Below are 17,265 nucleotides of genomic sequence, written 5' to 3'. Positions count from 1 at the left end.
CCTATGTATTTAGAAAAACATTTTCTTGTTCATTGACCCAGGTTGTTTTAAAATTTTTATATATATATATATATATATATATATATAATATGTATAAATAATATTATGCGTTTTGAAATTCACTAATGCCGGCAAAATGGTTTGTGACAAACCAAAAGAGAGCAAGAGAGAGTGGCGAGGCATGTGGAGCATGCAGAATTGGGTAAAAAGGGAGCATAGGACTCGGGGAAGCGTGGCACGACGGAAAGCGTTGTGGTTAGTATACTAGTCTTCGGACTTGCAGGCTGCAACACCACTGGGATTCCTATCTGCAAATAGTGTGTGTTACTTTGCACCAATCCTTGTGGAGTGGAATGTGGGATGAAGAAATGTAATGTTTTGCAGCATGGAATTTCACCAATCGGAAGCCATGATGGTAGCACGACAGAACGCAATAAAAGGGAGCATCATCGTCGGGTAAGCCAGGCTAGTTCGGCACTAGCACTCGGGAGCAGTGCCTGATCACTTAGGGGTCTAGGAGGAATTTTTGCAGATGCAGTAAATAAGACTATATGAAATTATCAGTGCCTTGTGCTGCCTTTTTAATCATCCACAAGGATGTGGTGGGTGTTTTTAGATGAATGCAGTGACAGGCAAAGCAAGACAGATATACCAAGAAAAAAAAAAACAAATGAGTCTGAATTTCTGGATACTCAAATTCTCAGATTGCTGGAGGTTGCCACAGTTGGATACTCCTAACCCCTTCCATTGAGCTTTATCAGGTCGACACTGTAGGCAGTGAAATAATTCTATAAACTGCACTTTAATTCAAAACAAAATTGTAACAAACTTCTATTCAAATCTTTGTTTAAACATTTTGCAACTAATTCTGTACAAATTATAGTGCTGTAAAGTTGATTTCACTTTTTTTTTTTTTTTGTTTCATGTATAGCATGTTAATGTTTTTTACGAAGTAGACAAACACTATCCTCAAATCTCCATTAGATTGCAGCTCATTTAAAAAAAAAAGAAGAAAAAACAGCTTTTGTATTACTGAATTACCTACTGGATCTCATCAAACCAAACAGGACTCAAAACAAGAAAAAAAAATCATTTTTGATGATTAAAAAAAGTGCTACTTTGAACTATTAGCAATATTTTTGTAATTTGTACATTAGGAGATACTAAAAATGAAATGGGTTCTTGTCACTAGAAGAACATAAAGAACTTTGTGAAAATGATACATGACTGGAGGTTACAGCAATACTTAAAGTAAGCAACAGGAATTAATGTAAACGTGTGTCTTTATAATATAAGGCCTTAAACCTTTTCAAATTAATTTATGCATAACATTCTTAAAAAGCCACTATATAGCACCCTAAACTTGAAAAACAAGGTGGTCAAGCGAATGACCAAAGGGAAACTAAACTGTCCTTTCCAGATCTCAGATGTCCATGTCCTGTGATGGTGCCACTGTAACATCATGGCAGACGTCAAAACATTCTGTTGAATGGCTGCTTGGAAGTGCGATAGGTTGCATGGTCGTTTTAACTTAAGGCATTTTAGGAACAGAAAGGGGCATTTACAAGCCAACCACAGCCGCTTTGATTTGTCTGCCCATAACCTATAACTGTGTAATACAATCTGAAGCAGAGTTCTGGAAGGGAGGGGTTCATTGCCTTTTCAATGCACAGTTCAGGTATTTTTTTAGGGACGCAACACCTTCCTTTTATTTATTTTTATTTTTAAAAGTGCTATTTTTTTTTTTAGTGTTTGTCTGTATAGCTATGGCCAAATGTTTTTCATCAACTTATAGAATTAACTAATAGTCGAAACCTGCTGAAAAATGTAACGTTAACATTGAATTACTTACCGCTTCGTAGTTTTCCATGTACTTTATGACAATTGAAAAATGTGACATTTCAAAATATAACATGAAATACTGTACTACTATTATGGTTTCTGGTAGACTTGCTTTATCATTTTGTAGTTTATTTGATTACACTATGTAACACAATTTTTGTTCCTGGGTAGTAAGTGTTATTTCCTAATTGCTTATGCCTCAAAAGTATAGAAAATGGCTATTATTCCCCACAAACTTTGCTTATGTGACCTGGACAGGTACATTTTAAAATATCACTATTTCCAATGAGAAAACGGGCGCTTTTGTGTTTTTTCGTTCACATAAAGTCAGAAAAAAACAACATATGAATCCAAATTAACATGTATTTATACTAAAGTAATACAAAAATGACTACAAAAGATTTAGAAGTGAGTAGTTTTTCGAGATTTACGATTATACTGTAAATTTTGAGGCATAAGCAATTAGGAAATAACACTTACTACCCAGGAACCAAAAAAAAAAAAAATTTGTTACACGGTGTTACATGATGTTAAATAAAATATCTGTTATATATAAAAAAAATTAATGTCTCGATCCTAAAATTCTAGGTGATGCAAAACTTTTGGCCACAGCTGTATTTATGTATTTGCTTCATTTATGTATATCATTTTATCCATCCCGGCAGTCCACGTAATTGCCCTTTATCCAGTAACAGATCTGTGCGTATTTCAGGGGGGTGATGCGAACCGCCACGTTGAAATCCTGCGGCATGCCATCACGCTCCACCCACTGATGCCCTGAGAAGATGCCAATTATTCTGCGCTCCCAGCGTCGGTGCTCCCTCTTCCACATGCGCACATACACACCAGAGCCACTTGCCCCGGGCTGGGCATCGCATTGTTGATAGAGGAGGTTGTAGGTTTCTTCTCGTACATCACAAAAACGGTAGACCAGATTTCCCCAGCGGTCATTATCATAGCCTGAGAAATGGATCCTCCCTGCTGGCAGCTGTTTAGCCGTTGGACTCACGCCGATCTTCATGTAGCGTCGCTTGTGGGGTTTTTTGAGCTCGAGCAAGGCATAGTCGTAATCCATGCCGATGTCATTGGCGTTTCCCTTGATCCACCCCTTGGGGACGTGGGTGCGCTTCACCCGAATCCACTGGAACTTCATCTTCTCAGGGAGGTGGGACCTTGTCTGGTTGCTGCTCTCATCTTTCTGCCTTGGCTTCAGGAAACCCACCTTCAGCTTCTTGGCCCCCTTGACATAGCTCTTCCCGTCGTGAATGCAGTGGGCAGCTGTCAGGACATGTCTATCAGCCACCAGAGTCCCTGTGCAACCTGTCGAGACCTTAACAGAAGTGGAGAACGGGTAGTTTAACAAGAAGTCCTTCCCAAAAATGCTAAACCTGCTGTCATGGCCATATATTTGCCTCTTAGCCCGTGACCTCCCTTTGGTTCCCTGGGTCCTAGCCAGCTCTGCCATGTTCAGGCCGTAGATGCTAACGTTGGTCTGGGTCAAGCTCCCATTGAAGTACAGAGTCTCATAGGAGAGGAGCTCCTTCAGCTCCTCGTAGCTGGGCACTGATGCCCTCTTGTGACATTCAGGGCCACATAGAGATGTTACTTCAAGCTTGGCCTCGGCATTGAACTCTGGGGCATCTAAATGTTCAGTCAGCTGAGGCAATACCACTGGCACTTTGGACACCGGCCATATGGGTTTCCAGATGGGATGATAGAGCAAAGCGCTTCTGACGGCACACAGGAGGAGGAGAAGAGTCGGCAAAGGTGCCATGCTGGAAGGTAACCTGTTGAAAGAGTACATTTTAGTTACAGGCTCTGGTGGAAGATTTAATAGAAACAGATGTATAATGCAACTAACATGCTATCATGCCAGTGTGCTAGCTGGTATAAAGCCCTGCTTTCAGACAGTTTTACTGAGTGATGAACCTACGAGGGAGTCGACCGACATCCCAGGGGTCACACGACACGTTTGTGGTTCAGTTAGGATTTTTGGCCTTTTATAAGTTAATATTTTCACTCCTTTCGTATTCATTTGTACAGTTAATTTTTCTTTACAAATTGATATTTAGTTGTGCAGGTGGACAATAAAGTGGCTGATAGCAGAGCTTATATATAGCAGACAAGAAACATTTTTCAAGTTAACATGCACACATAAGGTGTAATGTGTCTTTAAATTGTTTTTTTTTTTTTTTTTTTTTTTTTTTTTTAAACAAACTCAGTATAATTCATATGGCTACATGGTTTCTCTTAGACCAGAACAGGCTGTGAAAAAAACACATCTTAATTGCAATACTGTGTAATATCAAGGCAAGAGAATGTTTAATAGGTTAATAGATTTATTTATTTATTTATTTACCTATCTCACTTATGTGATAAGCTCCTGGAAGCTCACCACAACACAAACAAAAAAACACTTATTCGAATAGGTGCAGCAGTTAGCTTATTTATTCCTTCATTGTAGAATTCTGACTGATGCCTTTAATGGAACACTCACTAATTTATATTAATAGATTTAAGCAAAGCACTGAACAAACAAAATGGCACATTGGCCAAAACAGACAAACACAACAGATAAGGAACCAAGAAGTATCGTGCTGGTGTAAAACCAGCTTTCTAGAAGTATTATTTTTATCTAACGTCTCTCGTTCTGCCTCTGAACACACTAACCCCCATTCAGCCTAAGCTGCTTGTTTTTAGTTTGTGGCCGAGGGATTAACTGGCTATCAGTTACCTAGCGTATCCCTCGACCACATTCGGTACAGGTTTCATACTTTTGGTCAACAGCCAGTTTGGCAGTAATCGCTGGCTGCTGACCACGCATTCTCACCATTTTATCTGGTTGGGGCATTTTAACCCCATCCAGGCTGTAAAACAAGTTTAGAAAAATAGGCTAAACAAAACATCTGCATAAATAAAAATGTTTAAAAATGGTCAGAATTTACTCACAAAATATGACCTAAAAATTCCCCTCGGGCTTAATTGAGGGCTTAAATGGGCTGAATAGAGGGAGTTGTTAAGGTTGTAAATACTTGAAGAGCAGACAGGAAATTATCTTAATTGTGTGTTCGTTTTTATAAGGTGTTGGTTAAAAGAAACTAGTTTACTGTACAGTGTATTACAAAGCAACACACACCCAGGCACTTAACTAAAAGCTATTCTAAATGTTAAATGTTAAATACTTATCTGAACACTTGCATTGTTTGTTTAACAAAAATTGTCTTATATTGTGGACACATGCATACCCACCCAAACCTCAAACCTCAGCACAGACAGGAACTTGCATGCTACAACCACACCTTGTCATGCGTAAAGCAGCCCAGATACAACAATATGGATCTGCCCAGTGTCCAGCTATGTTCTGTGCTGCTGGTTAGCCATAAACTTGTCTTTCAATGGAAGCAGTCCACATGGTGAGACACTGCCTAGTGCTATTGTATCAAACAGACCTTGTCTGAACAATATTTTCAACGCTTGAGCTTGTCTGCAGTGCATGTCATGACACACAGCACTATTCACAGAGTTTGAACTCATGTTAATCACTGTTAAACAGGGCCCATAGCCACCCTTCCTCTATCAGAGAAAACTGCTATTTTCACACTCCCCGTGCTTTCACATGCTTCCCCTGTGCTGTATCTGTTTGGCTGACTGTACCAGCTACTCTGCTGGCAGTGTGGCTGACTGCACCGGCTACTCTGCTGGCAGTGTGGCTGACTGCACCGGCTACTCTATTGCTGAGACCAGGGAGCTGGGGTCTCCAACTCCTACACAAGGGCCAAATGCGAGATGGGATTTAGGAGACTTCATCTAGTCGGGTAGAAGAAATGTTTAGAAGTATTTTTCCATTGACTGAGATGATCCCTTGTTTTGCATTTCCTTAATTTTGAAATAAATATGAAATGTCAGCTAGTGTAAATGTGGCAGTCTTTCTGTATCTACAAGTTTATATATAAAGTGTTTATCAATGGGCATTCCGTCATACGTGAAAACCTGCATGTCTCTGTGAACAAAGCCTTTAATTAAAACAAATACCCCAGGAATTCCTTGCAGTCTAAAGGTTAACCTTGTTATAATAAGTACCTTGTTACACTACAAGGGGAAGCTCGGATCCCAAGGTCAGCCTTAGAATGAGGCTAAAGCGTACAAAACTCGCAAACAAAGGGGTCCAAACGTGACAAGATGATCATTCTCCATCCAACCATTTCATGGTGATCTATACATTACAGAATACGTCTCATTAAAACAAGCCAGCATCTGATCCTTCTTGTGTCCTTAAGCTATTCTAATTGACCCTACAAACCTAGTATTCATTCATTCATTATACATGATGTCATGCAGCCTTTTATAGGCTAAATTAACCAGGGCATGGATCTTTAAGTAAAACTCCTGCACTCACCCATAAAAACCCAGTTATTAATTTGCCTTCACTGATTAGCCAGACTCAAACTATAAACTTTCCTTTCTACTGAATATTGCTAAGGAATCTTGTCAATGTACTAGATAGGAACTTGCTTTGTTTCACTGTAAAGGACGACACCTGGGCGGTTGATAGTGTAACTGTAGCCCAGAGGGGAGGGTTTTCTCTGCAAACACAGATGCAGCCAGGTATTCGCTGGATGTATTTCATGAAAGCAAGGACTATGGCTAACCTTGCTTAGACCTGGTATGGCTCACTCTGCAAGCACAGGCAAGTCACATGACCTCTGATAGAAACCGCATCCTGCTGGGCCTGGGATGTAGCCTGTGAAGAGGGCAGGCGAAAATGATTAATGAAGTAATGTGTAAGGAACAGTTAGATAAGGTAACTTGTGGGAGAGTTACGCAGCTGCTTGTGTCCTTAAAGACTAATATTAGCACATTCTTAAGGTTCATACGCCCTAAAGTTTATTATGTATTTCTGCAATAGTTCAAGTCAGGTTTTACCTGCCATTTAAATTGGGCTTTACTGTGGTAAACCATAGTGGGTGTGTTACAGGTCATTGCAGATTGCAAATCTTTAATACCGCTTGAGCAAACAGATGTTGCTCTTTTGTAAACTGATTAACACATTTCAAACTCCTAGGAAAGTATGGAAATGCATAATATAAAGCTGCACAGTTACAAATATACCATGGTGTGTCTTCATATGACTCTCTTGTTACATCAAACCCATATTTCCTTCACAGTCAATAAAGTTGGTTTTATAAATGTGTTCTGGCATGTACATTTTATTAATCAAGCTTTCCAACTGCAGTAAACATTCTGCAAGATGGCTTGTGGTTTTCTATTGCCCCAGTTGTGCTGTACAGTAATTATTAACAGTAATGTTAAGTATCTGTCTGACCATGCATTGCAATACATGACATCTCCTTGGAAAGGGACTTTGCACAGGTCACTGCAGTCTATTACTGTTCTCTTGTTTAACTGTTTTCATATGATCAGACACATCTGAAGACCCTGTATTTTTTATGGCTCATTTGAACAGCACACCGGTGCCACACACCATACAGGGGTTTTGGTAACTAAAGTTGGTCCAAAAGTTGGTTTACTTATTTTTTCAGCTATTCCAATCCTAACAGTAAAACTATATTTCATCAGATAAATCTTACTGAAACCTAAAATGATTGTTGTGTTGTGGGGAGACTAGGAATCGTCTTGCTGCAGGAGGGAACCAAATCTGCACACACTAAGATACTCAAGACAAATCTGCACACACTAAGTACTCACATAAAATATATCACCAAAACGAAATGTGGATCCCGATCGCATTTTGATGTTTTGAAAAAAAAAAACATTGTGATCGGGATTACTGTGATCCAGATTTCGTTTTGGTAATCCGATCGCATTTTTAATCAATATTAAATGTTGCAATTGTGTTTTTCAGAATTTAAAGAGGAGATCACAATTACTTTGATCCAAAACTGCGCAGGTGGATTTATCTTTTAAATTATCATAGCGAGCACAACCCTATATGCCATATCAAACACACACTATATGTCAAAATTGGATGTTATATTTAGATATTTTTTTTTTTTTATACATGCAAGTAAAAAGGAAAACACGTATTTAGTAGTATATTAAATAATAATAATAATAATAATAATAATAATAATAATAATAATAATAAAAATAAAGCATACGCCTTCACATAAGCCTCCTTAAAACTCGTCTGAGATGCTGGACTCCCGACCGACAAGGAAGATGTTAAAAACACATACTTTGTTCCAAAGTTTTGTTTGTTTGTTGTTGTTTTTTTTGTTTTGTTTTTTTAAATTAAATTTAAAATGTATTACTCATTACTACCACAATCTTATTTATTTTGTTAAATTAGGATATATCATAAATAATGGCCAAACAAAAAAAAAACTACACTATTACGAACCAGCCCACTTAAAAAAATGGATTTCGTAATCGTGACTATTTGTTATGTGGATAAATGTAATCCAGCAGTGACATTTTCTGAAAAACCGGATCAAAATGATCCAGATAAAAGTAATCTCGATCACAAAATACAAGATTACAAAATCCGGATCACTTTATTAAATTTTGAAAAACCGGTGATCATGACCCACGATGTGTGTTTACTGTAAACGCTAGAGGGCGTTCTGTAACACTTTAATTTAAAGCCCTTGTCTCCGCCTGCTTCTATCCAGCGCGCACAGGGTGAAGGTGACGTTATGGGTAATAGGCTCTCGAAGAGCTTCCTGCAGAGAAATTTGTCAGACTGACTGGGGTATGAATCTGTGCCAGAAATATTTGCGTTGCATGCATTCCAGGCTGAAGGAAGCAATTCTGGCCAAAGACAGGTGCCCATGCTAAATGTATGCGTTTCTAAATTAAATAGGCAAATCGGATATATTCTACAATCATTGACGTGATGTTTTCTACAAATATATAGTATATATATATATATATATATATATATATATATATATATATATATATATATATATATATATATATATTTGTATAATAAAATTCGAGATTGTTTTCAAGTTCAGGGGAGGTGAATAAATAATTTAAATATTGACTATTTTTTATTTAAAATTATTCATATTTCCCTCCTACATTTTTTTGTCTAACCAATCTTGCAAGAGTGCCATGTCAATACAACTCTCTCTGTAGGATCTCTAATAAATCTATTGTAGCACAAAACACATCTGAAGTAACATTAATTCTAAGTAATTCATTTAAAAAGCAAAGACCAAAAACTACTCTTTGAAAATAATCCATTTGCACAGGCAAGTTTCATATCTGTGTCTTTGATGCCACTACATTGGCCATCATCGTTGCCCTTGACTGCCTCAAGACTGGCAATTACCGTGGAGTCCAACAGTGGACCTCTCTCTTTTCCTTGTGCATGTCTACTTCAGGGCTATGCCCTATATAGGCTGGGATCTGGTTAGGTTTATCGCATAGGGTCCTAACTGAATTGACCAGGAACTGGGCAGGCAATGTGAGGTGTGCATTCGGATCAACGAACTGCTGATATTTAGAGAGGTGTGCATCCAGATCAGTTAAATGCTACAATATTTAGAGAGGTGTGCATCCAGATCAGTTAAATGCTATGATATTTAGAGAGGTGTGCATCCAGATCAGTTAAATGCTATGATATTTAGAGAGGTGTGCATCAAGATCAGTTAAATGCTATGATATTTAGAGAGGTGTGCATCCAGATCAGTTAAATGCTATGATGTTTAGAGAGGTGTGCATCCAGATCAGTTAAATGCTATGATATTTAGAGAGGTGTGCATCCAGATCAGTTAAATGCTATGATATTTAGAGAGATGTGCATCAAGATCAGTTAAATGCTATGATATTTAGAGAGGTGTGCATCAAGATCAGTTAAATGCTACGATATTTAGAGAGGTGTGCATCCAGATCAGTTAAATGCTATGATATTTAGAGAGGTGTGCATCCAGATCAGTTAAATGCTACGATATTTAGAGAGGTGTGCATCCAGATCAGTTAAATGCTACGATATTTAGAGAGGTGTGCATCCAGATCAGTTAAATGCTATGATATTTAGAGAGGTGTGCATCCAGATCAGTTAAATGCTACGATATTTAGAGAGGTGTGCATCAAGATCAGTTAAATGCTATGATATTTAGAGAGGTGTGCATCAAGATCAGTTAAATGCTATGATGTTTAGAGAGGTGTGCATCCAGATCAGTTAAATGCTATGATATTTAGAGAGGTGTGCATCAAGATCAGTTAAATGCTATGATGTTTAGAGAGGTGTGCATCCAGATCAGTTAAATGCTATGATATTTAGAGAGGTGTGCAATCGGACCAATGAACTGCTATGATATTTAGAGAGGTGTGCATTCGGACCAATGAACTGCTATGATATTTAGGCTTGAGCTCCTTTGGCCTATGGTTTGTACTTGAATGATGTCACTGGGCACACACTCTGTTTGAGGCTTCGGAAGACTAATGAACTCTGATGTCTAGGAGACTGTTAACTTGCTATGGGTGACCATTGATTTACTGGTTTACAGATACAGATTTTTCGGATAGGTTTACAAAACAAAACCAACCCCACTGAACTTCTGTGCATCTAACTGTTTTAATAATTTGCTTTATTACAGGGCCCTTTTAATACTGTACATTGCTTCACACACTTTGGGCCCTATTCACTTTAAAGTCTTTAAATCTTTTTTTTCAACAGAGTTAAACCTAACAAACCTAGCATTTGAGTTATCTTTCTTTTCCAATGGATATCTGACCTACTTTGACAGCTAGCTGATAGAAGGAGCTCAATTGGAAGGTGCTTCCGATTCCAAGACTTCACAAATTTCCATCTTCAACTCACCTAAAGGAAATGCTCACCTCTCTCCTAATAAAATCCCTTGCAGACTCACCATCTGGATCACTGCCATCCTGGCAACTCATATGCTGCTACATCCATAATGCATTTCACAGAGTTCAGTTTTAGTTTCACTAATTCCCACTGAAGAGTAACGGGGATGTAGAGCTGGGTGCATTTAAACACAGCTCACAAAGATTTACTGTACGTGTTGGTATTGTAATTACAGACCAGTATTAAACAAGCAAGCTAAAAAGCATTATATAGCATCCCTGTTAAGACTCAGTATCAGCCCTCATGCATTGCTAAAGTAATATGCAATTACAGAAGTCTGCTCACATATAGTATTTATATGCACGACATTTGAGTCACTGGGAATTAAACTTGATATGGGTAACTGAACACCATGGAGTTGACCACCATGCTAATGAACACCAATAACTGTTAAGGCAACTTTAGAAGGGGGAACTTGAGAACTCTAATAAAAAAAAGAAAATCAACATGTTGAAGAAACTAAAATTCATTAAACATTGTTAAATTGTTTCAATTAAAACGACTGAACAACAGTAAAACCCACCATTTAGAATTCAATAGACCAGTAATATGGAGCCTTTGTAAATAATTACATTACAAATACTGTCAGTTCATATAATTCCATTTGCATATAATAATAATATATCTTTATTTTTATATAGGCTTTCATAGTGGACCACCATCACAAAGCGCTTTACAGAGGTAAGCTGTGAACTGTGCATTATATGCAGAGTCACTTACAATAGGACATTGTGAAACAAATACTGTAAAGAGGAATTGACCATTTCTTACCGACCATCACAGAATGAGGGGTTTCTTAGTTGCAGAACAATCATTGAATTGCCATGGCACATTTTCTATTTTACAGTATACCGATATGAACAGGATCTTGACTTTCTTACAATCTTTAACTAGACCACTTCATGAGGCGCGTTCACAGAACCCTCACAGTACGATCGTTTTGGAGAAAATATTCCGCTAATCAGCGGGTGCTTGTTCTCTAATGCTAATGCAATAACAACATCGCTAAGAATAATCAGAAACGTTCATTTAAAACTTGAACAGAAAGTATTTTATATGGAGTTTAATTTTGATAACCTGTTTGTTGAATAAGAAAATAACATGACATTTAATAATACATTGCACAAGTAGTGCGTTATGATTATGTTTTCCCTCTGTGTGCATCAAATATTCATCAAACATTACTTTATCAAAACCTCTGCTCATTATGAAATCTAGATTAGTGAAGCATCAAGAAAAGCAGCTATCTGTCTATGAACAAGTCTGTACAGTACATTCCTCCCACCGATCTCCCGTCTGTTCTGACTGTATACATTTTATTGAATTAGTTTGTTTGCGGTGCTATAGACCCGCACGCTCACTGTGCTTACCTGTTCACATTCACAAAACGTTCCACCCCTGCAGCAGCTCTCCTTCACTTCAAGAGGTAAATTGGCGGATGGAAAGGGCGAACAGCTCCTACTTTTGCATTAGTGAAAAACCAACTGCGAAGCGAACTCGTTGAGCGACTCAGCCGCAAGAACAAATCCGGAGGTTTTTAAACCTTCAGGAAATCCTGCGTCTTCCCACCTTTTCCAAGATTGATTTCCTTATATTCTTCACTTTTTAATCACACACGAATAAGAACTGTAAGACAGGCGAACAAAGAGAGAGAGAGAGAGGGTGAGAGAGAGGGAGAATGGGAGATTTCAAACCATGCAGGTGCCTTCAGTGAGAAATCACTGAATGATGACGGGTCTCCTCCGAGCAGAAACTCTTTCAAAGTTTAGCCACCTCTGCCTCTGTCCACGTGATCAGAACCCACCCGTAGTCCGCTCTGCGCTTCACAGCCCACTATTTCTGCACACATACCAAACACAACAGAAACTTTGCATTTTAATATACCTGTACATTCATGTCAGTACACTTATTAATATAACACAGCATAGCAAGTGTTCTTGGTTTACAATAGTTGCATAACATCAAGCTTGACGGGTACAACTCTAAACCATTTATAGTGCAAAGGAAACTGCAAAACATTTGTTTACCCAGTCTGCCCTGAGACTTTAAAAATAGTGTGGCGCATCAGTGAGGGGAGGGCTTGAGTTACGGTAAATGAATAATGACAAATAAAATAGCACACGTTATGTATTAACAAATTATGTATGCACATATTTTGTTTGTGTGTGTGTGTGTGTGTGTGTGTGTGTGTGTGTGTGTATATATATATATATATATATATAGCTGAGTATAAGCTGAGTATAACATGTCAAGCTATTCTGTCATTTAATTACAGTGTTAGAACTGATAAAAACACACCCTATATGGTTACCTGTCAGAGTTTGGTACAATGCATGTGTTTTTAGTCCAAAACAAAACCTTGCCTTCCATACTCTGCATAGGATGGGAGCAGATGTTTCTGTCCTTGCTCAACCAGCCCCATTTCTACCCATTTCTACCATATGCATTTTTTATGCTGAGACCACTCATTTATTCAAACTTCATTGCTACTCATTTTGTCTGTATTGAAACCAGTGGACTACGGGTGTAGGGTGTCATGTTCTGTTGTCAAGCAGTTGGTTTCTTTGAACAACACCATTCAAGTTCTGCCTGTAGCACTTTCTGGAAAATAGATGCAAATTGCTTTTTACTGATTTATTGACAAAACAAACATACCAAATCTTGGCCACATACATTTTCACAACTCCTAGGTCTATCTTATCATGAATCATTCAGTGTATTAAACAATTAAAACTAATGATATTACAATAAATGCACAGAGGTTAAATGGCATGTCGTAGGGATTACTGTTCATAGCCCCTGGCACAGTCTCACACTTTATCTTAAATCCATTCATTTCCTCAGGGTCTCTGCCCTAGTCTACTTGACTGCTAGACCTTGGCCAAGCTTGCTCTCCTATCCTGGCAGCACATTGTACTTACTGTATGTGCTCTGTATGTGATCACCTAGTGCAGATCCGCCAGTCCAAGCCAGGTATTAACAAAAGAGTGGGGAATTTGATTGGTTCAAGGGGGTTTTAGCTTTTGTGGAGTGGCTGCATTTATGAAGCAATAACACTGAAGAATATATGAGTAGGGATTGGGATCATTGGGCCCTATATCCATAAAGCTTTAACTCATGAGATATTTAACAGATTATCATCTTTAACTGCGTGTTTATAGATTATATAGTTCTAGATCCAGTGTTCTAGATCTAGAAGTGTTCTAGATGTAGACTGTTGTGAAGGAAGTCAATATAGTCTAGATCATGGATATCAACCTTTATTTAACCCATTAAAGCTGACAGCGTCCATAAAAGTGTCCTTCACAAGAAACTGTAATCCATCATGGAGCTTTGTGAAAATGGTCCATTGTTTTAGAATAGCATGACTTGTTTATATTACAGGCAAGGTAGGATCTTTACAGTGGCTTGGCTCCAGGGTGACTCACAGTCAATATTCTCCAGAATGTTTATCGCACACATATTTTTTTTTTATTCTTGCAGGCACACAAACTACATAGCACAGCATGTAGATAATCTGATAGCTTGACTTTGGCTTTTGGCTCAAGAGGTAGAACCATGTTGAATTTGAAACAAATACCATAAAACCTGACCTTTATTAAAAAGAGAACAAATTAACAAAAAAAAGAAAAAGCATAATTGTCAGAAAAGCTGTTGACCAGCTGGTTTATTGAGTCTGTATGGATCAGTAGTCGTGCATCTCTTTATGCACCAGGTGAACATGTATAATGGGTGATAATGAAGCAACTAATTCACTGTGTGGAAGCAGGACCCACACTGGAAAAGCAATCTGTTGCACCTCAACTGTGCTACTGTGCTACTGTGCTACCCTTATTTAAGACGTTGATGGTAGAGCATTTCCTTTAAGTGCCTCAAGTGGTGCAGAATTTGAGGCACTGAAATTTATTGGGCTTTTGATTGCTGGCACCTCTCCAACAGGGTCTTATGAGTGGATCCACCAACTTTGGTCCCCAAAGCAACCTTTTTAATATATATATATATATATATATATATATATATATATATATATATATAGATATATATATATAGATAGATAGATAGATAGATAGATAGATAGAATAGTATATCTGATATTCTATCTATAATATTAGCCCCCCCCTCTATATATATCTATAGATCATAGTTCTATCATTTAGAGACAAAGTCATCGTCTGCGTGATCCCATGACTTCGTGGTCAGGAATTGAATTGTGGAGAGAAATACTGCATCCCGTAAGTAACTGAATTTAGCATTTGCTTTTCCATGCTATACAATGTGTTTAGATTTTTTTTACATCCATTGTTTACCATACTTATCTGTGAATCTACATGTTCCTTCCTACAATTTGCTATGTTTTTACCTTGGTATAGCAGTAGACCTTGTTAAGCTTTTAATTTTTTCTTTCCTACAGTGGAAAATATAGGCATTGCTGTTAAGAACTTAATCTGTAATTTGTTTAAAGCAGTTTTGGACTTTTCTCTGCTGCTGTCCAGCTGCAAACAGCTGATTTTGTGAAGGGCGTCTTCAAAATGGGGGAACCAAACAGTTATAATGAACATCAATAACTCATCAGCAACTCAGATCGAATTATGTATGAAGTTTCACATGATTGTATTCATGTGAAGTAAGCAACTATCTCTTAACATTAACTCATCATCCATGGCCACAAAAATGTGACCATTACTGTATGGTAGCGCTGGTCATTAAACTGCACTTCTCACAAAGAACATCTGCAATGTCAAACAATGAAAGAATACAAAACAACCTTTGAGAAACTACATTTATAATTCAGAAGCAATATTAGTATGAATTGCTTGATACCTATGGGACATATTTATGTAAAGACAGGCCCATACCGTGGATTCGTCCCATACTGCAATGGATCTGTGACAATAATAAGCACGCAGCAAAGGTATGCAACTCTGTATTGTAATACAGTAGTAACAATCCAATACCTTAATATACTAAAGGGATCATAATAACAGTATGAACAAATACTCACTGGTCATCTATTGCAGTACCATGCATCCATACCAGTACTAGTGTGTTCCTGTATAGGACTGTGTGGAAGCCCTACTGGTGCACGGGTGTGTGGGGAATATTGGGTGGCAGAGAGGGGGTTAAATTCCTTCCTGCAAAAACAAGCGGGAAGCTACAGGTGTATAAAAAGGGTGACCACGGGTGAGTGTGGAATAGTGATGCTGAAGGTACGGTGCGGTGCGGTACTGTGTGTATTTGTTTTGTTATTTTGTGGCATTCTGTGGCATTCTGGTCTCTGAGTTTCACTGCTAACGTTACCCGGTCACAGACTGCAATATGTTTTTCAAATCCACTGTGTTGTAAGTTGCTGGTGTTATAATAATATTTCATTGGTATTTTTCACACTCCTTACATACAATACTGTGGGTTGTAAGCTTTGATACCTTCATCCCTGGGGAACTCTTAAAGGTCTTTCTGGTTGCTGCTACACTGCAATGGATTCTGTTTACTTGTCCTCTAAGAGTATAGATTACGCAGACTTCAAACTCCTAAGCCTTCTTCAATTGATTAAGCTCTCAATCTGTCATCTTTTCAGAGCACAGTTGTTGTCCATTTTTGGAGTTGCAAGCAAAGTGTTATGTCCCTTTTCTCTTTAAATTGTCAGGGGATTTGTTATGGGTAAAGGCTTTGAGAATCCAGCCCATTATTTCTAAAATTCAACTTGTACTGCATGGATCAGCAGGCAGCTAGTAATCTCTGCAGTCTGGTTTCCAGCCACATCACAGTACTGAAATTGCTCTGCTCCAGATTTTCTCTGCTCAGTGCTGATGCTGGTGCTCCCTCTGTGCTTGTCCTCCTTGACCTAAGAGCTGTTATTAACATGGCATTCTTCCTGACCACCTTCAGAAGTATACTGGAATCTTTGGAACCTGTCTCTCCTGGATGTTCTCTTATCTAGCTGGACGCATGCAGTCTGTTTTCTATGATGAAAGCAGTGGTGTTGCAATCCCAGTCACTTGTGTTGTCCCCCAAGGATCTGTTCTTCGGCCCCTTCTCTTCAGTATCTACATGCTTCCCTTGGGTCACCTCATCTGCCAACACAGCCTCATGTTTCACTGCTATGCTGACGACACCCAGCTACTTAAAACACGACCCTGGAAGCCGCTCTGCCATGGTCTGGCTCTCTGCTTGCATTCAAGACATTGAGGCCTGGATGTCTGCCAATTTTCTTCAGCTGAACACCAGCAAATCTGAACTCCTTCTAGTAGGATCTAAAACTCAACTTAAATATAGCTGCCCTGAACCTCGGAAACTGTCTGCTGCTGCCTTCCCCCACAGTACGAAGCCTTGGTGTACTTCTTGACAGCAACCTCTCCTTTGATGCCCATATCTCCTCCATTCAAATCTTCCTTCTACCATCTTCAAAACATCTCCAAAGTCCGTCCCTACCTTTCCCTCCCAGATGTGTGGATACTTTGTCATGCATTTGTCTCCACTCGACTCGACTACAGCAACTCTCTATATGGTGGTCTCCTGGCACGCACCATAAACCGACTGCAGCTAGTTCAGAATGCTACTGCCAGGATCCTTAACGGATGTAA

General features: G+C 38.6%; 1 protein-coding gene across 3 annotated transcripts; it reads right to left on the bottom strand.

The window, feature by feature from the left end:
* Nucleotides 1-2,398: 2,398 nt before the first annotated feature.
* Nucleotides 2,399-12,667, bottom strand: LOC121328176 (serine protease 23-like). 3 transcript variants are annotated; one of them, XM_041272730.1, is made up of 3 exons: nt 12,569-12,667; nt 12,055-12,310; nt 2,399-3,629 (listed from the first exon to the last, which is right to left on the bottom strand). In XM_041272730.1, exon 3 carries the CDS (start codon nt 3,614-3,616, stop codon nt 2,492-2,494), a length of 1,125 nt encoding a protein of 374 aa, XP_041128664.1. In that variant the 5' UTR covers nt 3,617-3,629; nt 12,055-12,310; nt 12,569-12,667; the 3' UTR covers nt 2,399-2,491. The 3 variants fall into 3 exon arrangements, with proteins under 3 accessions (XP_041128664.1, XP_041128665.1, XP_041128666.1); XM_041272731.1 differs by lacking the exon at nt 12,569-12,667 and adding an exon at nt 6,492-6,583 and having other exon boundaries at nt 12,055-12,490; XM_041272732.1 differs by lacking the exon at nt 12,569-12,667 and adding an exon at nt 6,544-6,583 and having other exon boundaries at nt 12,055-12,490.
* Between the last annotated feature and the right edge of the window lie 4,598 nt (nt 12,668-17,265).

Source organism: Polyodon spathula, chromosome 15 (assembly GCF_017654505.1).
Source record: "Polyodon spathula isolate WHYD16114869_AA chromosome 15, ASM1765450v1, whole genome shotgun sequence".
Lineage (NCBI taxonomy): Eukaryota > Metazoa > Chordata > Actinopteri > Acipenseriformes > Polyodontidae > Polyodon > Polyodon spathula.
The sequence above is the reverse complement of the archived record's forward strand: the minus strand, read 5'-3'. Positions and strand labels throughout refer to the sequence as shown.